This window comes from Protomyctophum parallelum, assembly GCF_964188405.1.
Source record: "Protomyctophum parallelum genome assembly, chromosome: 11".
In the NCBI taxonomy this organism is placed as follows: Eukaryota; Metazoa; Chordata; class Actinopteri; order Myctophiformes; family Myctophidae; genus Protomyctophum; species Protomyctophum parallelum.
In genome coordinates this window covers 4,324,572-4,351,915 of record NC_139707.1, presented here as the reverse complement: position 1 = coordinate 4,351,915, position 27,344 = coordinate 4,324,572, and the positions used below count along the sequence as shown (strand labels likewise).

The window sequence follows — 27,344 nt, the reverse complement described above, 5'->3', positions numbered from 1 at the left end:
GTTGTGCATTTAGTCACTAACCCGGTGGTTTTCAACCTTTTTCATGTCAAGGTCCATTATTTATTCAGCATTTGAGCCACGGACCACCATTTGATGACATTTAGCCTCTCAGACCCAAAACATATTTTGTAATTCGTTGGATAAGATTTTGTCCACAAGCTGTATATTGATGTTGGTACCGTAGGAGAGATGACAGGCAAACGTTGATCAAAAGTAATAATTCTTCTACATTCTCTAATTGTGTAGACGTCTTGTAAATTAAGTAATGCAGATGTTTAACAATAATTTAATTCTTGATAGTGTAAAATGTAACCACACAGACCCGTGAGGGTCCACATTTGGTTACATTTGGTTACATTCAACAGTTACAGATTTACAAGGGTTCCTTTGGTTATTAACTAAGACGTCACAAGCTGGTTAAGCCCTACTTTATAGTTACATAACAGTTCAAAGGCAGCGAGAGTAGCAGATCTACGATCTCACACGCATGCTATTTTTTTTGCTTCTTCTTTTGTTGTTTAATTGCTGGCAAATTTAGAATATTTTCACCTCTAATGACATGCCCGACATGTGAAGTGGGTGAATTAAAGCTATTGTGTGAATGTGTTTAGTTGGTGACTTGAAGACTTCACACTTCGAGAAGTCGTTAAGAGTTGACTTTGAGGCTGAAAGTGCTCAGGGATGCGTTTGTCCCTCGTCATCCTGGGAGGGGCGTGCTAATTGTGTAGATGTTTAGCATAATGGTTTAAACCGCTTAAATCATGTAGATCAGTTATTCTCAAAGTGGGGTCAAGGGACCCTCATCGTAGCTCCTTTGCCTTCTTAAGTCTTAAGTCTGTAACTGTGAGAGTGTGCAAATTAATTAAACCATTTGGCTCCATTTGCGCACTGTCAGAGTTATGGGGGATGTGTCCCTGACATCCCCCCAAAAGTTAGAGAACCACTGGTGTAGTAGAGATGTTGTGACACATACTGTAAACCTGTTGATTATGCAGATGCAGATTTTAGCATATGTTAGGTGATGATGAGTCTTAAACAGCTGTTGTGCACACCTTGCTGGTGGCTGCAGGTGTGATTAGTTCCCACTCCAGCCAGGCTACATCCTTCCAGCTGTTATTAACACAATAATATGTCTTATTGTCTTAATGTTGGCAAAAGGTATCTTGGCACATTATGCACAGCCCTGCAGAGTGGGACGTGTGTAGAACCATTCATTTATTTGATTGTTTTATGAAATCAAATAAACAATGTACTACTATTTGCTTGCGATCCCCATCGATGATGTCATTGGTAGGCAGGTTTCTGAACTGTCCACAGTCCACCAATGATGTCATTATAAGAGATCATTCAGTGAAAGTAGGCAAACATTCTGTGAAATTAGCTGTTCATTTGGCTAATGAGGGAAATGAAAAATAATGGGTGGAATGTGGAATGTGAGGTCCGAGGAGGTGACAAGCTGACATAGGACCAGGTGCAGAGGCAAACTGATGACTCCTCTGTCTATTAATACCCTGCTGCCTTCTGTCAGCTGCCAGCCTGCCACCGAGGACCGCTAGAAACACCACACACACACACACACACACACACACACACACACACACACACACACACACACACACACACACACACACACACACACACACACACACACACACACACACACACACACACACACACACACACACACACACACACAAAACAATGCAATCTAAACCAAGGTTGATATAATTAAGTATGCCTACAGTAGAATTGAAAACACATTTTAGTTGACTGAAATAAACAAGGCTTTAACAAAAACAAATTTTAACTAACTGAAACTGTATTGACTTACTAAAACGAACTAAAATCATAGATCATATTTATTTTTTAGCCTTTGTCAAGGCTGTCAATCTCATTCACAAGACTAGTGTTTTACAAATTAAGCGCTGTGATCATAATCGGGCCAAGACTTTGTTCGTTTATTTATTATACTTATTTTCCTTGATAAATGATGTATGCATCTCTTGCTGTTGTTACAACAACAATTTGAGTTTCCATATTTTTTATTGTTTATTGTTTGTGCACACTGATCATTGCTATATTGTTTAATGTTGTGCAGGCACTTTTTGTGATTATTTGCTGCGCTGTAACTACCCTAAATGTCCACCCTGGGGTATTACTGAAGTGTTATCCCAACATAAACCTTTAATTCTAGAGAGTCTATAGACTAGTATAGTAGAATTCTCTAGTATTGTGTCTGTATATTGTACTGACGTTGTAGCCTGTTCTACCACTGAGTTTCAGACCCAAATGGGTCAGGAGTCAGGACGCATTTTTGGCTCATGGACGCAAGCTTGCAGTGAGCTTGCAGATTGGCTATTTTAGCTACTTTAAAAATAAAAAAAAGTCATACCACATTGAGAAAATACAGTCAGGCAGCAAAGTTATGCATTTGGCCAAAACTGTTTCAAATGTTGTACTACCTGCAAACATACAATACCTCAATGTGGTCTCTTACTTTACCCCCCCCCCCCCTCCCCTCCTGCTCCTGCTCCCAAGGGGGGTCTGAACCCCAAATTATCTTGGCTATTAGTGTTGGAAATGGAATGTCCTTGGGCACGGTACGGCACCCAACTCCCTGGGTGTAGCAGTGGTGGAAAAGTATATTTATCCACTAGATCTCAGAGGGAAATGACTTACTTTTGACTACAATTATTTAACAGCTTAGTTACTAGTAATTTTGCAGATTTTAAATACTATTCAAAACATTTGTATCAATTGGCTATTTGAAAATAGCTGATCTACAAGCTCAGAACGTGTCACATTGCAATGTGTCTTGAGCTTGTGGATCGGCTATTTTAGAAAAATTTGAGTAGTTTCATATTTGAACTGTATTATTTTTTATTAATATAATATTTTTGCATTAGTGTTAATAAATCACTTAATGCAGTAGTAAGTTGTCCATCTCTGTTCTCTGGAGTGTGCAGTCCCTTCCTTATTGTGTGCAGTCCCTTCCTTATTTTTTACAGAATATTTGTTTATATTGTGGGATTTTTCCCAAGTAAAAAATCGGAGTACTTCCATCACAGTTCAATAGTTTCCCACTGCTCCTAATGGTTGGGATGGGAAACGCAGAGGGCCAATTCCAAGTGCGTGCAATGGCATTAATGTTTAACGTTTAGCTGTTCTTTTGTACATCATCCTAAACATCTTCACTTGTACTTCTTTCACCCACTGATGAACTAACTCCCGGTCTGTCTCTCTGCAGGGTGCCGACCACCAACATGTCAACACAGGCGCCAACGTTTACACAGCCGCTGCAAAGCGTTGTGGCACTAGAGGGTAGTGCCGCAACGTTTCAAGCGCAAGTTAGTGGTAAGAAAAAAAATAACCCGTCTTATAACAATCTAAAACATGAAACTTTGTTGAAAACAACTAAAGTTGTCCTTTAACTTCAGAGCTGTCACATCTAACTCAACATGGTTGGTTCTGACCCACCAGGTTCTCCAGTTCCCGAGGTGAGCTGGTTCCGTGATGGCCAGGTCCTTTCCGCCGCCGCTTTGCCCGGCGTTCAGATCTCGTTCAGCGAAGGCCGTGCTGTTCTGACGATCCCCGCTGTGGCTGCCGCACACAGTGGGAGATATTCCGTCAGAGCCACCAACGGAGCTGGACAAGCTACTAGCACAGCTGAACTCCTAGTTACAGGTAGGCCTCTCACCGTTTTTACATGATCGCCTGATCGTAATTATCTGAGATAATCACAATCGTATTTTTTTTTTTTATCAAATTTGCATTGAATAACTGACCTCAGATAAGATTATAATGATTGCTTCTAAACTGTTTTCTCTCGGAGTCTAAACAACGAGTCTAACAAAACAAAAAAAACATTTCGTCCCTCCAGCCGAGACCGCACCACCCAACTTTACACAGAGACTCCAGAGTGTGTCCGTCAGACAAGGCAGCCAGGTCAGACTGGATGTCATGGTGACAGGAATCCCTACACCCGTCGTGAAGTTCTACCGGGAGGGAGCCGAGATCCAGAGCTCCCCGGACTTCAGCATCCTTCAGGAAGGAGAGCGTTACAGCCTGCTGATCGCCGAGGCCTTCCCGGAGGATTCTGGAACCTACTCTGCAAATGCTACCAACAGCAGTGGACGCGCCACCTCCACCTGTGAACTATTGGTTCAGGGTAAGCATTTTCTTCCCCTTTAGAACGAAGTACTGCACATCTGTGGATTTGAGCTGGTGTGCAAATGTAATTTGACATGGCCTAAACAGGGACGCGAGGTTACAAGGGGTTCAATGAGGATTTTACTGTGCAGTAAAGCAAAGCAAACATATCTTCCATCATCTACTTCCACTGTGTCTATAGGTGAGGAAGCCGTTCCAGCCAAGAAGACCAAAACAGTGATTTCAACTCGTCAGGCCAGAATGGAAAGGGTACGTCCACAGTCACACTGCACACGCACGCACGCACGCACTCCATATGTACACAGAGTTAAATTAACAGTGATTTTACTATATAAATTGGGGGTCCTAGAGATAGAAATGCCTTTAACTGGGGGTTCGTAGACTCAAACTGGGGTCCTTGAAATTAAACGGGTTGAGAATCACTGTAATCAAAGTGTAATCACAGAATCACAGCCGTAAAAATCTTCTCTTATGGCATATGTTTTCAAATGGTGGTCCGCAGGCTAATTACTGTCAATTTGGGGGTCCTTGACATGAACATTTTGGGGAACCACTGTTGTAATGGATGGTTGTAAGTGACCCTGCTGCTCTCCTCTCCTCTCTCCTCTCCTCTGCGGCTCCAGAGCGTGGAGGCTAGCTTCCAGGCCTCCAGCTTCCAGGCCACCAGCATGCATGCCACCAGCATGGAGTCCACCAGCATGCATGCCACCAGCATGCAGTCCACCAGCATGCACGGCACCAGCGTGCAGGCCACTAGCATTCAGGGCGCCAGCATGCAGGCCACCAGCATGCAGTCCTCCACCATGATGGCGATGCACGTGGAAGGAGGAGGCGTCCTGATGGCACACAAGACCCCTCCGCGGGTCCCTCCGAAGCCCAGCTCCACCTCCAAGTCGCCGACGTCCCTCGTCTCCAAGGGCCGGCAGCAGTCCCCATCCCCTGTCAGACACGTCAAGGCTCCCATCCCCGCGCCTGTCAGGTCAGTGCAGTGTTTCCCAAATTATGGGTCGGGGGAGTTTGGGGGGGGGGGCGTGGAATCATTTATATTGGTCGCGAGTAAATATGCCCTTTTTAATGTTTATGCTGGACACTTTGGTCGACTCCTAGTGTGAAGTAAAATGCAAAGTTATTGATGATGACGACCCCTGTGTGGTATAACGATGCCTCCTTCACATCCATTCCCCACACACAGGCCTGCCTCTCCCTCTTCAAGAGTCTCCGTGTCCCCCATCAGGCCCGTCAAGTCCCCGCTCACCGCGCGCAAGCTGGTGTCCTCCGGAGCTGACGTGCTGCCCCCCTGGAAGCGGGGGGAAGTGGAGCCCATAGCGCCCCTAGAGCCCCACTGGGAGTCAAAACCTAGAGCTTTGGACCAGGCAGAAGAGGTAAGACCAGGCAGACCCCCGCCTAAACTAACCTAACCTAACTGTCACCCGCCCACCATGAGGCCTTGGAAATGTTGGATGAGTTGAGAGGGACTGATACTGCCCTCTAGTGACTCTGGGAAGCATTGCTGCCTGGGACCAATGATTCTTTGATTTGAACACAAACTGTATTTACTCTGTTTCTTCCTCGATAACTTGACATCTTTGATATTTTGACAGCTTAAATTTTTTTTAAACATTTTTCACATTTTAAAACAACATCATCTTAGAAATGCCAGAAATAAACAATCATAATAATGAAGAAGTGAAAATAATAGCCAATCTACAAGCTCGCAATGGGGCAAGAAGCGACACGCTGTGCACTTGTAGATCTGCTATTTTCACTAGTTTGGGTCCCGGGCAAACGTCTAAATAATCTCTCTTTTGGGTCTGGACCTAAAAAATGTGGGAACACTGTAACGTCACGAACAGCATTCTACCTCTTGTTCGTCTGGTATACTCTTCTATATTCTTCTGTTGTCTTTGTGACTTCTTCTGCCTTCCACGTTTACAAATGAACACAACCGTGCTGTGTCTTTTAATCTGATTAACGCTCCGTGCAAAGCAGAATGCCCTGAATCATGATGATGAGGATGATCACTATGATGGTGATGATGATGATAATGAGGATGAGGTGGTGTCAGGTGAAGTGGAGCTTGACACAGACGCCTCATACTCCAAACACTCCAGCAGTGTGTTTATGGATCTGGACTCTACGGCACATCATCAGCAGGTATAGCTCAGACCGGAAGAACCTTCACTTCACTTCATGCACTCCTCTTTCTGTCATTATCCGGAGCTGGACTCACCATCACTTTCATCTCCATGTGTTTGTATTTAACTCTTGAGACTGAGTGTACAAATGGAACAAGTGGACCCGTCCTATCGGTTCATCTCTGCAGTCCAGGATTCATTATTTTAGTTAGTATTTACCGGTATTCTTTATTCAAATCCATTCTGAATGTTTCTCCCCATACTGTATCTCCCATCACTGCACATCAAACATTCCTTAAACGATAGTTTAATCATTACATGATCCCCATCAAGCTGCCTATAAATAAAACCAATGTTTAATTGGACGATTTAATTGATTATATATATTAAAAATAATCTATGCTTCAATAAGATAATTGATTAATAATTGATCCCTATTTAGGGCATGTCATAATGGTCATAATTTAGTAAAAAAATAAACAGATGTAACCGATTTAACCGCTGAGCCTTCAGACAGAATGAAGCCGTCAGAACATGTGTTCTTCTAATTCTAACTGTGAACATACTGTCACCCCATGAGACTGCTGGCGGTCAGGGAGTGGACCTGGTGCCACCGGTCAACTGCTGGGTGTCACCAGTGGTTGCAGATCTAGAACCCGATGAGTATGAGGCAGACATGGAGATGGATGGTTTAAACCACGAGGACGCGGGGTTAGATGATCCCCAGTGCCTTTCCCCCGGCGCTGCCGCCTTTGAGGACGTATCTCTATCTCCTGACCCCGTTGTCGTCTACAACGACGACGACGACCCATCTTCTGAAGCGAAGCGCGAGGTCTTCTTTCATGACGCGGAACAAATCTGCGTGGCTTCAGACAAAGGGCCGTTCTCATGCCCTCCTAACGGAAGCGGTTCCCTCGATCTCGTTGTCGGAAGCGATCTCGAGGAAGAAGAAGTGATGTTTGCTGTCGCCGAGCCGTCCAGAGAGCAGGTCAACCGAGAGCGATCGCCCGCCCGCCCGGTCTTTCTTGGCACAGTTTGTGCACGCTGAATGATCACCTTTCTGTTTGTTCTGTGTTTTATTGTATTCTTTCAGCTTTTCAGTCACTGCCACTTGTCCTTTCTTGCTTGACACTCGTGTCTCCACTCGTTGGTAGCTCTGTGTTCGTTCACAGCATGCAAACGTTTTGAGAACCACTGGGATGGATTATAACATGGATATATTGATCTCTAGAGATGATCTGCTGTAGGCCTATACCCCTGGTTGATGGGGATACGGATCTACGGTAGATCTATTCTAAACAGATATATCTATGTGTGCTGCCATCATCATCATCATCATCATGTCACATGACTGTGTCTCCAGGCTGCTGGAGGTCAGAGGTCAGACGCCGTGGCCACGGTGGTGGCCGCCCTCGACATCGCACGCGTCCGTCAGCCCGCGCATGCGCACGAGGAGCACGCACGTACCGAAGAGGAGGCCGCTGTAGCACTAGAGTATGAATTAAGACAACAACAGGTGGTCACTAGGCACCACCTTACCACTGAACCAACCCTACAGGTTAGACAGGCCTTTGGTTACAAAAAATACAAAAATAAAAATAAAACCAAAGACACGTCTTTTAAGGTCACTATGACTCATTTTTTTTATAGTGTCTTAAAAAGCCTACCACTGAAAAATAAATCAATCTTGAATTCACTATGGTAAAAAAAAAATGACTTATTTTGTAAAAAGAAAACAAATCAACATGAACTGTGTTGGTCACTCACTCTAGATACAAAGAACCAGCATCACCACCCATCACGTGGACACTGGTCTGGCACCGTCCCCAGTTCCACATTTCACTGTCTCTAAAGTTACTGTCCCTAAGCCCGAAGCTAGCGTCGAGGTAAGCCAAGGCAACGTCGGGCAAGCAGTATGAAATCACCTCACTAAGTGATGAAATGATTCACCCAAATTATGTATAGTAATAAAACTAATGAATAATGAATTGCATTCTTTTTTTTATTTTTTATCCCACGATTTTGTAACCCATTTTTCACCCCTGTGTCAAAGTTATGGAAATCTAACCTTGTTTTTACTGCTTGCCCAAGATGCAAAAGCCATTGTGAAATTAGTTTAGAAGTAACACTGTGAGAAAATAATATACAAAAATAATATACAAAATAATATACACCAAATAAATCAAATTGAGTTTAATATTAACCACGTAATATTCCCTTTCCCTATTAATCAATAAAACTACTAAATCCAATGTCCCATACAGGATCTAAAATGTTCTACCGCTTGACCACTGTCCTTTAACAAAAAGCACCAACCCCAGAAGCCATTACAAATGCGTATTCTTCACCTCGCTGATGATGGTGTAACGCTGTTCTCCTTGGGTTGGTCAGGTTTCCAGGGCAGGCTCTGCTATTGCCACCCTGCAGAAAGAGCTATCCTCCACAACCTCCTCTGCCAAAACCATCACCAGGCCAGTCAAGTTACCCAGTCCTGCGCGTAAAGTCGTGGAGCCTCGCGTGACACCAGTGGCCAACCCTCCTCCGTTTCAGTACTCCTCTGACCAATATCAGGCTGATTGTGGCACTCAGTTTCAGACTGAGACGGTGTCAACGGGAATGTATGAGGACTGGGAACCCCAGGTTTGTAATTGGAGTTCCGCCGGGCCTGATTTGCAGCAGGCACAGAGCGCCTGAATGCCTGATTGTGGGACCGTCTTTGAACCAGACCTCATGGTTTCTTTGCATCCAAACCATCAGATCTAGTCAAAAGGGCTTACATTTCAGACAATCACTGCTTCTGTGGAAATCCTGGCAGAAATACCACACCCCCCCCAATCCCATAGATTCGTTTTTTTAACCGTTCTCCTAGATGCTGCTGACAACCTCCCTCTTTACCTCTTCAGCCCACCCAGCCATCTTGCTTCCTTCATTCCTTCCTTCCTTCCATCCATCCATCTTTGTTGTCATACTCTCTTGTTTTACAGCTCAACTTACTGAGTGTGTCTCATCTTGTGGTGTGTTGTGTAGCACTCTTTGGTGTTGCTAAATGTTGTATTCCTAACAGACGGTAGACATTGTTTTGGTGGCATTTCTAACGGAGGTGTGTGATGTTGTTCTTTTACAGGCTGTTCCAGTTGTTCCTCCTCCCGCTAGAGGAGTGATTCCACCAACCCTGGTGGCTGTAAGTAGAATGCTCAAACACATCATGTACAGTATGAGGCTACGTTCACACTGGGCAGGCCAATAATTTGGTTACTGGCCTATGCAGATTGGAATCAGATTGGTTTTGATCAAGTCTGAACAGAGAAAACACACGCACACACACACACACACACACACACACACACACACACACACACACACACACACACACACACACACACACACACACACACACACACACACACACACACACACACACACACACACACACACACACACGGCGGTGTTGTGAGCTGAACATAGCTCATCTACTGATGTCTGAATTGAATACACAAATCCAATCTGATCATTTGCAAATAACAATGTGGACAGTCAGTCCTAAAAGATGAGATTTGAGAAATGGATGAGATTTGCCTGCAGTCTTAACGAGGCCTATAGCAGCTTGTTGCCCCTGCTTTGGTTCAACTGGGTTCCTAATGGTATTCCATCCTCCTCACAGGGCCTGAAGAACACAAACGTGACGGAGGGCGAGTCGGTGACCCTGGAGTGTCAGATCTCCGGCGACCCCACCCCCGTCATCATGTGGTTCAGGGAGGACTACAAGATCGAGACCTCCATCGACTTCCACATCACCTACGAGAGCAGCTCCGCCCGCCTGGTGATCCGCGAGGCCTTCGCCGAGGACAGCGGCCGCTTCACCTGCACGGCCACCAGCGAGGCCGGCACCATCAGCACCTCCTGTTTCCTGCTGGTGCAAGGTGGGTGGAGACCGAGGGAAAAGGGGAAAAGCCATTTGTTTGTTCCTATACAGCTCTGTTTGAATTGATCCACGTGGACAAAGACGTACATTGTAGAGGGACTGATTTGAGCTCTGTTTTGTGTCCTAGTGTCTGAGGAGATCGAGAGCAGAGAGGAAACGGTCGTCGAAACGGTCAATATTGCTCAAAAACTGTAAGTACATTAAATCACTCAGTTTGTTACTGTTATGTTGGGTGGATGGGTGGATTTAAGGCACTAGCACTACACTGTTCTCTCTGCACTCTTATTAATGCGACTATTTATTTACCTTTCTTATTGACTACAGTTCATATTTGCTTTTAGTTATATGCTTATTTTTATCTCACACTCTGGATAAAGAGACTCTGCTAAATCCCCACATTGTAAAGTTGAGGGGCGTTCGTTTCGTTGTGGCACAGGCTACTTGTTAACAGTTGGAATCCTGTTCTTCCAGGGTGAGCGAGGAGGCCTCTGTGGAGGTGAGTTCAGCTGAGGCGGAGCCGGCCGCTCCGCCCGCTGCTCCCTTCTTCGTCACCAAGCCCACATTGCAGAAGCTGGTGGAGGGAGGTAGCGTGGTCTTCCACTGCCAGGTCGGAGGGAGCCCCAAGCCACACGTCATCTGGAAGAAGGGTGGCGTCGCGCTCACTGCGGGATACAGGTACATTTTCAACTATTTGGTGTAGAGGGGGGGAAGGGGGGGGGGGGAACTGTACAGTGCCAACTCGGTCCGTTTTGCTAAGTATGTGTGATTTAATGGCTTATTTGTCCACTGTCCATTAGATACAAAGTTGCCTACAAGGTGGAGACCGGGGAGTGCCGGTTGGAGATCTCCATGACCTTTGCCGACGACGCAGGAGAGTACTCCGTGTTCGTCAAGAACCAGCTGGGCGAGGTTTCCGCCTCCGCCACCCTGCTGGAGGAAGGTACGGACCGTAGGCCAGAGTTTCTCAAAACCTTTTCATTTCAAGGTCTCTCTTCGAGCACAGTCCAGAGTTGTACACCTTTAATTCATATAATAATAACGGGGCCGCACTAACTTTGAAATGTGTCCTTTTTTTGCAGAGGAATATGAAATTTACATGAAGAAACAGACAGAAACATTTAAGACAGAAGTGACAGCCATGATACAGGAGCCTGCGGTGGGAGATGTCGCTCCAGCCGAGCTGGCCTCCGCGACCACTATTATTTCTGGACAGGTAGGATCCAAAGCACTGCTTCTGAAGAAAACATGTTTTATATTCATTAGTGAGGGTCCCGTAAAAAGGGTCAGGTTTGTTTGTTTGGTATTTGGTATTATAGGGGTTCATTGTCTTGGTCAACTGGGACCAACCTTGCGGTTCCCACCGGCTACTCTATCCCCTGAGCCACAACAAACCAAGCTTTATTTGCCTTTTTTGCCTTTTCTTTTTCCCAGGAATTCCACTTGTCCGCCTTCGAGCTGAGGATCATCCAGGAGATCGAGCTGCGCATCATGACCATCACCTACACAGAGCTGGTGACGCACGACTGCGAGCGCACGGTGACCGTCGCCGAGGCGGAGTCCGTGCAGTCCAGCATTCACACGGCGGTGAAGAACTACCGCATCATGGAGGGCATGGTAGTCACCTTCCACTGCAAGGTGGCCGGAGTCCCGCTGCCCAAGGTATGAAGAACGACGATGATGATGATCATGAAACGTTACGAAAACAAAGGAAAACGTTACATTGGTGTGCAACTGCTAATTGAACAAATTTAAATAAAAAATAAAGTAAAACATAATAATAATCTAAAATAGTGAAAATGGACGATTTCCGAGCTCGCAATAATAACATTGCGATGTGACAACGCTGTGAGTCATATAGATCAGATCAGCTCATTTCACTTTGAAATAGTAATCGATTGAATAATCGTTAAGAAAATAATCTATAGGTGCAGCCAGGGCCTATTTTGACGTGGGCCAAAGTAAAACGCACGCGTCAAGGAAAATAACTCAACCATTTTCCTGTCAACAGATTGCCTGGTTCAAAGATGGCAACCGCCTGCTCCCCGGCGGCCGTCACCAGATGGAGGTCCTCCAGGACGGCAGGGCCAGCCTGCGTCTGCCCGCCGTGCTGCCCGAGGACGAGGGCGTCTACACCGCCTTCGCCAGCAACATGAAGGGGAACTCCGTCAGCTCCGGGAAGCTGTACGTGGAGGCCGCCGTCGGAGCGCCGTCGCGCTACACGCCCCAGCCCGCCATGCAGAGAATCAGGTATACCTTTTTAAAAAGTCTGCACTTCTTGGGTCATTCCCCACTATTGCGTATAGATTGTCTTGGTCTGGTAGGTCATATCCACTAAGCACAACCTTTGACGACCTTGCCGACCTCTGTGTTTTTCGACAGGTCCACATCGCCACGTTCCCTGAGTCGCTCCCCCGGACGTTCCGCCAGTCGCTCTCCCGCTCGCAGGCTGGACGAAACAGACGAGGCCCAGCTGGAGAGACTCTACAAGCCCGTGTTTGTCGTCAAGCCGTCCTCGGTCAAGTGCGCCGAGGGACAGACCGCCAGATTTGACCTGAAAGTTGTTGGCAGACCAATGCCTGACACATACTGGTTCCACAATGGTACGAAGACATTATTAACACACTAAACTAAACTATGATGTTTCTAAATGTCGTAGCTGCTATAAGTAATCAAAATGTGATCTGTTCTTCTCAGGCCAACAAATTGTCAGTGACCACAACCACAAGATAGTGGTGAAGGAGGATGGAACTCAGTCTCTGATCGTAGTTCCAGCGATGCCCCACGACTCTGGAGAGTGGACCGTTGTCGCTCAGAACAGAGCTGGGAAATCCACCATTTCCGTTACTCTTACAGTCGATGGTGAGTTTACTGATCACGTTGCATTCTGTAACATTTCTGGAGTTATGTTTTGTATCTTGTAACTTCACCGTCAACTTTAGTTTATTAGTGTACAGCAGGTATACAGTCGTGGGTGAAATTATTTTATACAAGCTGTTACATTGCAGTTACATTAAATTAAAGTAAGGGTAAAAATATCAAATATAAAAATGCATATACTTTGGTTGATGAAAATACATTTTCACCCATATTTTAAGTGACATTTTATGTGCATCAGATCTATCTACCAATCTATCAACTACCAATGCAAGTAACTCAGCACATGTAAGCCCCACATCCCCATCTGGTTAACTCAGCACATGTAAGCCCCACATCCCCATCTGGTGGCAGCAGGTAGCCCAGATAAAGTTGTCATGTGGTTGGAATTGTACAACAATTGATGGTAGCAGGCAGCGTGCACTGTGGGTGTGGTGGTTAGTGTATCATTCTGATGACCATTTCTATGTTACCTGTCCACAGCTAAAGAAACCCTGCTGCGCCCCCAGTTCACTGAGAAGCTGAGGAACCTCAGTGTGAGAGAGGGCACTCTGGTGGAGCTGGCCGTCAAGGCCATTGGAAACCCCCTGCCTGACATCGTCTGGCTGAAAAACAGTGACATTGTCACCCCACATAAGCACCCGAATATCAAGTAAGTAATAAGTATTGCGTTAGCGCGTGCTTATCATTTGACACTTTAATCACACCGGACTGTTGGCTGTAATGTCAAATGTGTAATTATCTTTTTCCAGGATTGAAGGAACCAAAGGAGAGGCCAAATTCCAGATCCCCAAAACGGTTGGAACGGACAGTGCCTGGTACACGGCTACAGCCATCAACAAGGCTGGAAGGGATACCACGCGCTGCAGAGTCAACGTCGAGGTGGACTTTGTTGAGCCCGAACCCGAGAGGAAGCTCGTCATTCCCAAAGGAACCTACAAGGCTAAAGACATTGCACCCCCAGAGGTGGAACCCCTGCATCAGCGTTACGGCCAGGAGCAGTGGGAGGAGGGTGACCTCTACGACAAGGAGAAGCAACAGAAACCGTCCTTCAAGAAGAAGCTGACCTCGGTCAGAATGAAGCGCTTCGGCCCGGCTCATTTCGAGTGCAGGTTGACGCCCATCGGCGACCCCACCATGGTGGTGGAGTGGCTGCACGACGGCAAACCCCTGGAGGCTGCTAACAGGCTGCGCATGGTCAATGAGTTTGGCTACTGCAGTCTGGATTACGAGGCCGCCTATGCCAGAGACAGTGGCGTCGTCACCTGCAGAGCCACTAACAACTTTGGAGTTGACCAGACCTCAGCTACCCTGATCGTCAAGGATGAGAAGGGCCTCGTAGAGGACACACAGCTACCTACCGAGGGCAGGAAGGGACGCACGATTGATGAGATTGAACGCATGGCTCATGAAGGAGGACCGGCAGGCGTTTTGTTAGATGATGAAGCTGAGAAGTCAAAGCCGGAAATTGTCCTGGTTCCCGAACCAGTCTCAGTGGTGGAAGGCGGCGTTGCAAGATTCCGTTGCAGAGTGACCGGCTACCCAACACCGAAGGTCAACTGGTACCTCAATGGACAGCTCATTCGCAAGAGCAAGAGATACAGACTTCGCTATGACGGTATTTACTACCTTGAGATTGTTGATGTCAGGACCTACGATTCTGGAGAGGTCAAGGTGATAGCCGAGAGCAACATGGGTGTGTCTGAGCACATCGTGAAGGTGGAGATCACGGAGAAAAAGGACTTCAGAACCAAACTTCGCCACGCTTCACCCGCTGCGGAGGCTGCCCCCGAGGCTGGAAAAGCTCTGGAACTGGCAGGGGCAGAGAAACCAGGCACCGATGAGTCGATCAAAGAGCTGATCAAACTGAGGAAAGCTCAGAGGGTGGTCCGCGAGAAGACAACGGAGGAGTCAGAGGAGCTGAGGGGCAAGTTCAAACGCAGGACCGAGGAAGGCTACTACGAGTCCATCACCGCAGTGGAGCTCAAGTCTCGCAAGAGGGACGACTCTTATGAGGACCTGCTGAAGAAGACCAAGGACGAGCTCCTCCACCGGCAGAAACAGAAGGAGGAGGCCGAGAGGAAGGCGTTGTTGGAGCGTGAGAAGGAAACCGCCACTCCACTCAGGCCAGAGGTGAGGCGCTCCTCCAGCATGGAGGCTCCCAAGATCATCGAGCGCATCACCAGCATGACCGTTGCCCAGGGCGACGAAGTCAAGTTCAGGTGCAGGGTGGTCGGCAGACCCGACCCCGTGTGCAAGTGGTTCAAGAACGGCGTTGAGATGGAGAAGTCGGACCGCATCTTCTGGTTATGGCCCGAAGACAATGTGTGCGAATTGACCATCAAAGATGTCAGAGCCGAGGACTCCGCCAGCATGATGGTCAAAGCCATGAACATCGCCGGCGAGACTTCCAGCCACGCCTTCCTGTTGGTGCAAGGTGAAATAACTTGGGCATTTGTAATTAATTATTAGCACTCGAAAAGGACACATTCATTTCATTATTAATATATATATTAACATTGTTTCTTCACCACATCTATTTGCAGGAAAGACAGTAATCTTCTTCACGGAGAAGCTGGCCGAGACCAATGCCAAGGAGAAGGACAGCCTGACCACCTTTGAGTGCGAGACCAACGAGCCTTTCGTCAAGGTCAAGTGGCTGAAGAACAACATGGAGGTCTTCACGGGCGACAAGTACCGCATGCACTCCGACAGGAAGGTCCATTTCCTGTCCGTGCTCACCATCGGCCTGAAGGACGCCGGCGACTACAGCTGCGTCGTCATCGACGAGGAGGACATCAGGACCGACGCCAAGCTGGTGGTTGAAGGTTGGTCTGCAGACTGCATTCAGAATTGTGATTATGTGCTAGCGAGCCAGTAGATCGGCTATTTTTCAAAATAATAAATAAATAGCAAGGGCTTCATAATGTATTTTTGAAAGAAGTTTGGGACGCCGGTTTTAGATGGCGTAATTATTTTTTACAAAACATAATATAACATAATGCCTTTTTAACAGAGTTGGTGTCATTTATCTGCCACTTTTAACGACTTTTAATGACTAATGACACTTTTAATGACTACTTGTCACCAGGTGCCCCCCTGGCCATGACCAAAGAACTGGAGGACACCGAGGTTCCCGAGAGCTACTCCGGAGACTTTGAGTGCGAGCTGTCCCGGGAGGACGCCGAGGGCAAATGGTACCGCGGGGACAAGGAGATCACGCCCAGCCTCAAGTACGTCACGATCTCCCGCCGCGGGAGACACAGCCTGTCCGTCAAAGACGTGAAGAAGGACGACCAGGGAAAATACACCTTCAAAGTGGGCGAGTTCACTACGACCGCCACGCTGACCATGAAACGTGAGTTCTGTTTTGAGACTTGAGCTTTGTGAATCATTCATTTTCAAATCTGGTCGTTTTATTTTTTGTTTTTTAGGTTACAAATGTGATGAAATGACAAATAATATATGCGTTTAACCCATTTAGACCTGAGAGCTACAAATGTCTTCTTAATCATGAGTTTTCCAGAAACTTTCTATATCAGTGGTTCTCAAACTATCATGTCAAGGACCCGAAAAATGCCACAGACCCCAGTCTAAAAATACGTTGTTCCAGGGACCCCCAGAAGCAAACATTGCACTGTGAAAGAATATATATTAATTTGCACACATTTTCATGGAGTTTTCAAAAATAGCAGATCTACAAGCTTGTAGATCTGCTGTTTTTCAACAGCTAAAATTGTAAAAAGTGGTTTAAAGTGGTTAAAAGCTATAAGGTGACACAGATGTGTTTAATAAAACATGTTTTTGGTCTGGATGTTTCAGTGCGCCCCGTGACCCTGATGACGCCTCTGGTCGACCAGACGGTCTGCGAGGGAGACATCGTTAAGATGGAGGTCAAGTTCTCCCAGGAGAACATCGAGGGAGGAAGCTGGCTGAAGAACGGTCAGCCCGTCGTCGCCTCCGCCCGCATCCACATGGTCGTCGACAAACAGGTCCACAAGCTGCTGATTGAGGACGCCATCAAGGGTGACCACGCCACGTACTCTTTCGTGATCCCCGCCCAAGACATCGCTACCGGCTGCAAGCTGAACGTTCAGGGTAACATACAGCTTCTTCTACACGCTTTTGAAGGTTTTATCTCTGGTACCCCCTGATCTACTCATTTCACTCTGAGACCTTCTAATTCTGTGTTTTTGTAATCTTGCCTTGCAGTCATTGGCATCACAGTGCCACTCAAGGACCTCAGCGTCGTTGAGGGCACCAAAGCCGTTCTGGAGGCCAAGATCTCAGCCCAGGACATCAAGTCCATGAAGTGGTACCTCAACGACAAGCTCCTGGTGGCCAGCGACAGGCTCGGGTTTGTGACCAAAGGAACCAAGCAGCGCCTGTCCTGCCTCAGGACCTACGCCTCTGATCAGGGCCGCTACAAACTGGTGGTCGGCAAGGTCGAGACCAGCTGTACTGTTACTGTTACGCGTAAGTGGAGCAATGTTCTTTCAGCTTGTGTTGCCTCGTTCCGCCCCGCCCCGCCCGCCACATTCGATCATTGTGGTCCCTTTGTGTTTCTACTGTTTAAGTCCAGTGATCTCTGGGACCTCAATCTACGCTGTAATAAATCCTCAGTTAATTTAACTCTCTGAGTGAAATTAACACTGGATATTTACAGTGTTAGATTGGGGTTCCAGTATAGTTTAGTTCAGTTAACAAGCAGCGGTTTTAGTACACATTAAGATACTTTAATAAGCTACATTTTATCCCGTGTGTTCCAACAACAGCCATCCAGATCATCACGCCCATGAAGGACAAAGTGTGCTCCGAGTCGGAGAACGCCACCTTCGAGGTGGAGGTGTCTCACCCCGGCATCGACCCGCTCTGGACCTTCAACGGCCAGGCCCTGAAGGCCAGCGCCAACTTCAAGATGGACTCCAAGGGAGGCCAGGGCAAGCGCCACACCCTGACCATCATGAGCTCCATGAAGGACCAGGAGGGGAAGTACACCTTCTCTGCCGGAGAGAAGACTTGTAGCGCCACGCTCACGGTGTCAGGTGTGTAAAGAAAATACCATTTTGTTTTATCACATGTGCATAGAGTTCTTACCTTCTTTCTATACACTTTCCTATCATTTTAGCTTCTATATTTTGGAAGGAAAAAATAAATAGTTAAATTAGGTAAATGAACTGTTGCAGCCCTAGTCATTTCTAATCGGGTTCTCTCGCGCTCAGGCGGCGCCATCAAGAAGCCGCTCCAGGACCAGGTGGTGGCCGACTGCCAGATGGCAGAGCTGGAGTGTGAGGTGGCCAACCCCACCACGAAGGGTCAATGGCTGAAGGACGGCCAGCCCCTGGACTTCAGCGACAACGTGGAGAGTCAGGTGAAGGGAGCGGTCAGACGGCTAGTCATCAAACTCACCAGAGCCCAGGACGTGGGAGAGTACACTTACCAGGTGGCCACGTCCAAGACCACGTGCTCCCTGAGAGTGGACGGTAAGTCCTGGCTTCTGTCTAAGAGAGACTAATATGAATGTGACAGAAAGAACACAAAGAACTTTCTTTCACCAAGCGATATAAGGCATTTGAATAAGCAGCGTTCTGACATACACAAGGGGATGTTTTAGTGAATAAAAAGAAGATATGCTTTTTCCCCTTTTAAATGTAAGTGTCTTTTATTTTAACACAGTTTTTTTTATATGAATTAACTGCAAGTCTGAGCAGCCCTGGCAAATTAATTTCACCCTATTACTATAAAGTATTTTTAATGATTGCGGATTTTGCGCATTTGACCGGGTCACAGGTCACAGCGCTAATTGTGTGCGATCTTCTTTAACGCATGTCGTCGTTACAGCCGTGAAAGTGAAGAAGACGCTGAAGAACCTGAACGTGGTCCAGACCCAGGAGGCCGTGTTCAGCCTGGAGCTGACGCACGAGAACGTCCGCGGAGCCCAGTGGATCAAGAACAACGTGGAGATCAAGCCCTCGGATAAGTACGAGATCACCGTGGAGGGTGTGGCCCACACGCTGAAGATCAACAACTGCGTCACCACGGACGAGTCCGTCTACTCCTTCAAGCTGGGCAAGCTGTCCGCCAGTGGCAGGCTTAACGTGCAGAGTGAGTCGCTCCTTCATTCTCGCTAGTTTCTTTTACCCGTTTAAATGCCTTCTAAATCCTGAGTTTTCTGGAAAAACTTCAAATATGTTTATTCAAAAATCACAAAAAGCAAATGTCATGGTACACCCGTCTTGAAGGGTAAAAAAAACACCAAATCCCGTCCAAAATATTTCAAGGGCCCCTAGTTTGATATGCATTAGACCGCCCATTTGATATCATTTGTTTTATTAATATGTATTATTATATCTCTGGAGTGACCCCAATCTACACTGTAAAATATCCAGTGTTCAAACAGAAGAAAGATTCTTTCTTTCTTTCTTTTTTTCCACCACCAGAATTCAAGAATCTAAATTAAGTTAAGTGTCATTTAGGTTGACTTAATATCCAAGCCATGGCTTTGACGCTGGGCCGGTGAGGTCTCCTTTCATTCTTTACACGCAACAATATTTTGACAAACGTTTATTATTTGTTCCCCCCGCCGCAGCCATCAAGTTCCTGAAAAAGCCCAAGGACGTGACGTCGCTGCTGGGGGCCGAGGCCTCCTTCGACCTGGGCCTGTCGGAGGACAACATCAGCGTGAAGTGGATGTTCAAGGACGTGGAGCTGCAGCCCAGCCAACACTACAGCATGATGTCCGACGGCAAGTCCCACAAGCTGGTGGTCCACGACGTGGACAACAACAAGCAGGGGGAGTACACGGCCGTGGCCGGACACCTGCACTGCAGCGCTCGTCTCCTCGTCGAGTGTAAGTTTTCATTCCCACTTGTGGAGTGTTCTTTATTTATAACTCGTTTATTTATAGGACCACCGAATATTTTATGTATTCGGCCCGCCGACCCCCATCTGAAAATATTTTGTTTCAGGGACCGCCCCCAAAAGCAAAGATTTGTAGAGATATTCTACTGTTAGACGGAAGTTGGGCCCTTAGCTTGCTTATGATCGTTGATGACTATTTCTATGCATTTGATGTATTACCATGTGTTGTTCGTGCTTACTGTAAATTCGTAAATTGCAAAGTAAAGGTAAATGTTTTTCCACAGCCCTGGGCGTCACCAAGCCCCTGAAGAACGTGGCGGTCCCAGAGACCCAGGTGGCCACGTTCGAGTGCGAGACATCCCACTTCAACGTGCCGTCCACCTGGCTGAAGGACGGCGTGGAGATCGAGATGAGCGAGAAGTTCAGGATCGTGGTCCAGGGCAGACTCCACCAGCTGAAGATCATGAACACCAGCAGGGAGGACGCCGCGGAGTACACCTTCATCTGCGGGAACGACCGCGTGTCTGCAACGCTCACCGTCAACCGTGAGTTTTGAGGAACCCGATGGTTAACCACACATGAACCCTATTCTGGATATATGTCATAATTGGCAAAAACCTGATTCGATTCGATTTGATTCGATTCGATTCGATTCGATTCGATTCGATTCAATTCAATTCAATTCAATTCAATTCAATTCAATTCAATTCAATTCAATTCAATTCAATTCAATTCAATTCAATTGCAAAATGTGGAACAATACAATCAAAACAATAAATCAATTTCTATGTACCAAGATCACTCGATGCAGATACTGCAGGAATACACACAATGATTAGTCTTTAGGGTGGTTAAAAAAAATCAACTCATTTTCTCCATTCAAAATGTCTTCCTCTTCCTCCAGCAATCCTGATCACCAAGATGCTGGAGGATCTGAACGCCCAGGAGAAGGACACCATCACGTTCGAGGTGAACGTCAACTACGAGAACATCACCTACAAGTGGCTGAAGAACGGCGTGGAGATCAAGTCCACGGACAGGTGCCAGACGCGCGGCCGACAGCTCACGCACACCCTGAGCATCAGGAACACGCACTTTGGCGACAACGCCGAGTACACCTTCAAGGCCGGGTCCGCCTCCACGGCGGCTAAGCTTTACGTCGAAGGTAAGCGCTTCCTTCTTCACAAAAGCGACTCTCTTTGCCCCTTTTCATTTCAAGACTTTCGTACCATTTCTATTCTATTTGTTGATCGTGCGCGTGCTTGTGTGTCGCAGCTAAAATCATCAACTTCATGAAGGAGCTCCGAGACATGAGCATCACGGAGAAGAAGAGGGTGACGTTTGAGTGTGAGGTTTCTGAAGCCAACGTCATGGTGATGTGGTTGAAAGACGGAATGGAGCTGGAGATGTCTGACAGGTACGACGGCGCAAGAAAGACCAGATCAAATGTGACTCTTTTGTGTCACTTTGTCAATTTATAACATGTCAATTTGAAGCTATGATTCCCTGCTTTCATACGTATGACATGAAAAAAAACGAAAATTCAATGACTTAGCCTAAGAATGTGGATTGATCCTGATGTGTACCACTGTATGTCTCTTTCACCTCCAGAGTCAAAGGCATGTCGGATAAGAACGTGCATCAGCTGGTGATTCAGTCGGCTCGTCTGGCCGACCAGGGCCAGTACACGGCCGTGGCCGGCGCCAACATGTCCAAAGGAACTCTGACCGTACTGGGACGTGACGTCAAGATCTCTGAGCCTGCGCAACGGGACATTACTGTGAGTGCATTGATTTGAAAGTTGTTCGTTTGTTCGTTCATTCCTTCTGTTGGTCCCGTTTCCCCTCACATATCAGCGATAACAACAACAACATTGATACATTTCTCGTCTGTGACCGTGTAGGTTGTCGAGAAGCACAGAGCGACCTTTGAGTTCGAGGTGAACGAGGACGACGTGGAGGGTCACTGGCTGAGGAACGGCGTGGAGATCGAGTTCTCTGTGGAGGAGAGGTTCAACTACCTGAACGTCAGGAAGTTGCACCGCCTCACCATCGGCGAGACCTACAGGAGCGACGCCGGAGTGTACACCTTCGTCGCCGGAAAGAACAGCAGCATCTGTAACCTCCACGTGCAACGTAAGTGGCCGCTCCCTGACAGGGGACCCTGATCAACAAAGTATATCGGGTTTATGCTGGTTAAGATGGAGTTAACGTTTCTCTTCACCGTCCCTCCAGTCCCTGAACCTCCTCAGATCATCCAGCACATGGAGACTCTGTCGGTGTTAGCCGGGATGCCTGCCCGCTTCTCAGTGCTGGCGACTGGCCTTCCACAGCCTCAGGTCTCCTGGTACAAGAACTCCCAGGCTCTGGCCTCTGGCTACAAAATCAAGTTCCTTCAAGAGGGGAACGAGCACACGTTGCTCCTGATGGAAGTGTTCCCAGAAGACGAGGCGGTCTACAACTGTGAGGCCAAGAACGAATATGGAGAGGTCACAAGCACAGCTTCTCTCACCGTGGAAGGTAGGTTCAGCTTATTTACAATTCTGGCCTTTAGCAGACGCTCTTAATCCAGAGCGACTTGAAATAAGCAAAAACAACACAAGGTAATCAAATGCATAGAAATAGTCATCTAGGCTCATATTAAGTAAACTAAGAACCTACCATCCGTATAACTGTAGAATCTCCGTATGCTGAAACTATAAACACTATAGAATGTGAGATCAATAATGATCTGGCATGCTATCTAATTTACATATTTTAGCCTGTATTGCATATGTTTCTGAATTTAAAATTTGAGGACCCCTGGTTTGATATATTATTAGGCTTCTTGTGGTCTCCGGATCTGACTTTACCAAACAGTAGTAGTAAATATACCATCTGTAATAAATCTATATTCTTTACTACCATCCAGTTCCCGAGGTGTCCGCTGGGGCCCAGATCTCTCCTCCAGCCATTATCAGCCCTCTGGGTGACCTGCTGATCACCGAGGGAGAGCCAGCCTCTTTCCAGTGCAGCTTCTCTGGAGATGGTAATGCTTTTTGTCTGGTTAAAAACCCCTTACACTACCTTGAAGTTGTGATGGTTGTGAAAGAGAGTATAGTCATGAGAAAAGACAGAAAATACATGATAAACCTATATTTGTACGTTTGTGGTTGTGTACATTTCCAGTTGTTTTGTACTGACGGAGAGACAAATATGTGTGTTTACAGATCTGCAGATCGTTTGGTACATTAACGGCAGAGAGGTCAGGCAGTCAAACATCTACAAGATGTCTCAGTATGGTGAAACCTGCCAGCTGGATATTGCCAAAGTCCGTCCCGTGGAGACAGGGGAATACTCATGCTTTGCCAAAAACTCTGCCGGCATGGTGACAACCTTAGCATCTCTGACACTCGATGGTGAGTTCTTCCAAAGACCGGCTAACATACTGACTGCTGCTGACTTGCGAAACAAATAATAATAATTAACAATATTGTCACTCTGTGTTAGACCTGTGCATGTGCATGTTCAGCTGTAAAAGAGCATGTCCCTTAATAACGCCACACATGCTGTCCAGGCAAGTATGTTGACAGATGTTGGCCATACACAAACCATAATTAGCATTCTTTTCTACGGTGTATAATATGTTGCATCAGAATCTCAGCGGAGCGCTTCGTTCTGCCTATTAAAGAAGTCAATAGAATGCTTTGTGGTTTTGCATGGGGAGCATGCCAAAGTCACAGAACAGCTGGTTTAGCTGTTTAGAACTGCTGGTTTCGCTGTTCTAACGGTTTACGGTCCTTTAAGGGGGTTCCAGAGCTAATGATAGACAGTTAGGAGGAACCAAATGGACCCTTACAGTATAACTCTCAGAGATATAGAGGTCCATGGCCTAATGCATGCCAAACCTGACCTAGATAGTCCAAGAACAAGAGAGAGCATGCCGGACACTATGGCGAAAAGAACAGGAATGTGCATGTGACAGGTTGGGTGTCATCTTTGCTCAGCCTCCCTCACTTTAAGCACTTGTGTTGCATGCGGTTGTCTTCTCTTCCGACATGAATAGCTCTTAACAATAGTAACTTCGTTATTTCAGAGGAATGCATCTTTTTTTTCTGAGGAATGCAATACACATACTGTACAGAACTGAACTTTGGAAATGTAGTTTTTCGGGTTCCTTGCACTCTCAGGCACGGAAATAATCCCCAAGTGTTTTTTGGCACCAGTCAAACTTGCATGATTGACGGAGGAAACCAGCCACCAGTCTATTTCCTCCTCACTGGTCACGTGACTGACTCCGCCTTCAAAAAGCTCCACCCGACTGCACTCTTATCTGGCAAACAAGCCGTCACACACAAGTAACCTGAAGACGTCAGTCACCGTTGATGTGTTGACCCTAATGCCTCTACTCTTTCTTATTGCCCAGATCAAAGTATGAGAAGCTTAGCTAGTGTGTCGAGCACTGGGGCTCAGAGAACCTCGGAGGTTCGATCAGGGAGCTATAAGTCCCTGTCAGCCGGACAGACAGTCCACAGTGTTGAGTTTACTGAGACCATCTCTGAGAGCTCCTCTGTGTCAACCACAAAAACATTATCCTCTTGGAGAGCAGTTGACATTCAGCTGCAGGGCACCAGCTCAGCCGAGCTGAGATCAGAGATCAGCCCCAGGCTGCTGATGGAAATGAGTGACGTCCGGGTGAAAAGCGGCGACATGGCCGAGTTTAAGTGCACCTTCGACGGGCTGCCCTTCGCCGCTGTGGTTTGGGACCATAACGGCCGGAACCTGGTTGACACCCAGAGGGCGAGGAGCTCTCAGCATGGAGGGCTGTTGTCTCTGGTCATCCAGAGCGTTAGTGTGGGAGACCAGGGTGTGTACCAATGCACCGCAGCCAACACGCGTGGCCAGAACAGTACCTCGGCCCAGCTCACTGTTGAAGGTGGTTTCTCTTTCTTCTATGAGTCGCTGTCTCTTCACATGCTGGTCCATTCCACCTCTTCATCTGCTCTTCCCTGGTCCTTTCTCATACTCTTAGGTTGTAACCTGTTGTAATGTAGTGGAATAACAAATCTCCTTTGTTTTGTAGCTCTACCCAGTAGATTTCCCTCTCCTGTTGCCAGCCTTACTTCCCTTAACACCATCCTTTCATCCAACTAACCCCTTTTAGTGTTTAAAACAGAACAGCTGCCTTTTACCATTCTCACCGATGAACTCATCCTCTAATCAATCTCCCTAACTTTATTCTCACCTAGCAAAAGAAGCAAATGTCAAAGCTGAAACCCCCGTCCCTACCGATTATGTGCGTAAAGTGTCTCAGGCAGACAGAGAGACGCGTAGCGGTCTCCCTGGCCAAGACAACAAGCAGGGGGTTGTCGAGAAAGTGGGGTCTGCGCCTCCGTCTTCCCAGCGACCTTACAGCCTGGTCAGCCACCTCTATTTCCCTGACGTCCTCCCCTGTCAACGGCGTGGCCGTGACCTCGCCGGACGACACGAGTTCCTGGTCATGCTGCCCCCGGAGCTGTTGCCCAAACCCAGGGGCACCGTGTCTCTGTATAGCGCTATGAAGGCAGGGCTCCCGGCGCCAATCGTTGTCTGGCTTCGCAACCAGTTGAACATTGAGGATTCCGTGTCTTACTCTCTCAAACACGACGGCCCTCTGTGCTGTCTTAAAGTTAAGAACACGGGGCCGTGGCCAGGCGAACGTTACACTTGCAAAAGTGACTGCTCGGCCGGAGATGCTGAGTCGAAAGGTTGGCAATCTGCATGCTTTAGTCCTTTCGGTCGACAACCAGCCACCATTTTTACACCGCTTCCACACACACCGGCCAGGACACAGCAACGTACCAAACCACTGACCTCTATTTACTGACTACAATGTCGAAGAGAGACAGAGAGTCAGAGGGTCACTCATATCACTGAGCACGTTCCAACGACAGAATCACTGTAAACCTAATGCAAGAATGTCAATACAAAATATATAGATAATATGGATGCACGACATGTCACTTGATTCTAACAGTCTTGCACCATATATATATATATATGATTATGTTCAGTTTGAGAACATCATTGGTAATCTATTCTTGTTTGTATCTTTGCAGTACCAGTGGAGGAGGAGGGTCAAGTTACGGATGTGAAAGGTAAATTTTCTTGCATAGACCTCCTGCGGGCTGTGATTTTTATGAAGCATATTTGTCCTGGTGTACTTTATTCTCAAATATTGTCAAATGTTATATTATTTGTCATGCACTGTTTTACATTCATGCTTTATATGTAACACTTGCATTGTCTTAACTGTTTCCAGGTAAGATATCCACGTAAAATATTGTTTTATATGTCCATGCACCAAGAAGAGACATATTGTTTTATTTTTCACACGTGCTTGGTTTGTAAAAACAATCCAATGTACCGTGTCTATGGATGAATGTTCTTTATTGCCTCCTAAGATTGTGATCTGTTCAACTGTTGTTATTCTACACAGTTGTGTCTAGCTCAACCGTCACAGTGGAACAAGAGTCCCAGGAGTCATACTACACTGGCCTCAAATTACCACAAAAAACCAAGACACTTGAACTCACGCCAGAGTCCAAACGCTTCTCGAGCTCTTTAGAGAAGAAAAAAGAAAAGCCAGTTTTCCTCTCCCAACTCTCTCCAGCAGCTGTGACTGATGGAGAGGCGGCTAGGTTTACTGTCACAGTGTCTGGGTTCCCTAAACCCACTGTTGAGTGGTTCCACAATGGACACAGCATAACAAGTTCATCTGTTTATACGTTTGTTCAGGAGGTTGATGAATACAGTCTGGTCATTAACAAAGTTCAGAAGGAGTATGAAGGAGAATACACCTGTACTCTTAGCAACAGGTTTGGTCAGTCCACCTGCACTTCTTACCTTCATGTTCAGGTGAAGGAGCCGAGCAAGCGCCAAAGAGTAGAGAAGAGGTTTGAGCTGACAGGCAAGCCCCCAGAATTCACAAAACCTATTGATTCTGCTCGGTGCGCCGAGGGCAGCGAGGCTTACTTCACTTACATTGTGACAGGAGACCCTCGTCCAGAGGTTCGGTGGCTCAAAGGCACCTGTCACATAGATCCCAGTGGGTTATGCATCACAGTGAACAACCCAGATGGCTTTGGGTTCATCAACATTAAGAGCATCAAACAGCAGGACGGCGGCGTCTACACGTGCAAGGCTTCAAACCAGTTTGGTGAAGCGACCTGTGCAGCAGAGCTGCTGGTGTTCAGGGACACCGCCTCCGTATCTCAACACTTATTAGTTCAGAAGACTAAAGACTTGAAAATATCCATGGCAGAACAGACCACAGAGTCCCACCTTATGTACCAAGTCACAGGACAGGAAAGAAGCAGATCAGACCCTATGGTCTACACTATCAGTACTGAGGACAGACAGGTT

At 46.9% G+C, this 27,344-nt stretch overlaps 1 protein-coding gene across 2 annotated transcripts in view; it reads left to right on the top strand.

Annotated features, from left to right (window-relative positions):
• ttn.1 (titin, tandem duplicate 1) overlaps positions 1 to 27,344 on the top strand; it is a 166,829-nt gene that overhangs the window by 3,821 nt on the left and 135,664 nt on the right. For both annotated transcript variants that reach the window (XM_083777357.1, XM_083777356.1), the window contains exons 2-36: positions 3,248 to 3,354; positions 3,481 to 3,684; positions 3,881 to 4,168; positions 4,352 to 4,419; positions 4,794 to 5,149; positions 5,363 to 5,552; positions 9,430 to 9,486; positions 9,967 to 10,225; positions 10,355 to 10,418; positions 10,699 to 10,902; positions 11,025 to 11,167; positions 11,307 to 11,440; positions 11,659 to 11,886; positions 12,236 to 12,474; positions 12,607 to 12,827; positions 12,922 to 13,086; positions 13,585 to 13,753; positions 13,854 to 15,538; positions 15,648 to 15,929; positions 16,193 to 16,459; positions 16,924 to 17,199; positions 17,314 to 17,577; positions 17,877 to 18,146; positions 18,324 to 18,584; positions 18,943 to 19,206; positions 19,691 to 19,951; positions 20,247 to 20,507; positions 20,867 to 21,127; positions 21,238 to 21,379; positions 21,574 to 21,742; positions 21,866 to 22,097; positions 22,197 to 22,481; positions 22,873 to 22,989; positions 23,171 to 23,359; positions 26,039 to 26,077. In XM_083777357.1, the coding sequence (XP_083633483.1) occupies positions 3,264 to 3,354; positions 3,481 to 3,684; positions 3,881 to 4,168; positions 4,352 to 4,419; positions 4,794 to 5,149; positions 5,363 to 5,552; positions 9,430 to 9,486; positions 9,967 to 10,225; positions 10,355 to 10,418; positions 10,699 to 10,902; positions 11,025 to 11,167; positions 11,307 to 11,440; positions 11,659 to 11,886; positions 12,236 to 12,474; positions 12,607 to 12,827; positions 12,922 to 13,086; positions 13,585 to 13,753; positions 13,854 to 15,538; positions 15,648 to 15,929; positions 16,193 to 16,459; positions 16,924 to 17,199; positions 17,314 to 17,577; positions 17,877 to 18,146; positions 18,324 to 18,584; positions 18,943 to 19,206; positions 19,691 to 19,951; positions 20,247 to 20,507; positions 20,867 to 21,127; positions 21,238 to 21,379; positions 21,574 to 21,742; positions 21,866 to 22,097; positions 22,197 to 22,481; positions 22,873 to 22,989; positions 23,171 to 23,359; positions 26,039 to 26,077 (8,605 nt within the window). In that variant the 5' untranslated portion in view covers positions 3,248 to 3,263. The remainder of the gene's footprint in view (positions 1 to 3,247; positions 3,355 to 3,480; positions 3,685 to 3,880; positions 4,169 to 4,351; positions 4,420 to 4,793; positions 5,150 to 5,362; positions 5,553 to 9,429; positions 9,487 to 9,966; positions 10,226 to 10,354; positions 10,419 to 10,698; positions 10,903 to 11,024; positions 11,168 to 11,306; positions 11,441 to 11,658; positions 11,887 to 12,235; positions 12,475 to 12,606; positions 12,828 to 12,921; positions 13,087 to 13,584; positions 13,754 to 13,853; positions 15,539 to 15,647; positions 15,930 to 16,192; positions 16,460 to 16,923; positions 17,200 to 17,313; positions 17,578 to 17,876; positions 18,147 to 18,323; positions 18,585 to 18,942; positions 19,207 to 19,690; positions 19,952 to 20,246; positions 20,508 to 20,866; positions 21,128 to 21,237; positions 21,380 to 21,573; positions 21,743 to 21,865; positions 22,098 to 22,196; positions 22,482 to 22,872; positions 22,990 to 23,170; positions 23,360 to 26,038; positions 26,078 to 27,344) is intronic.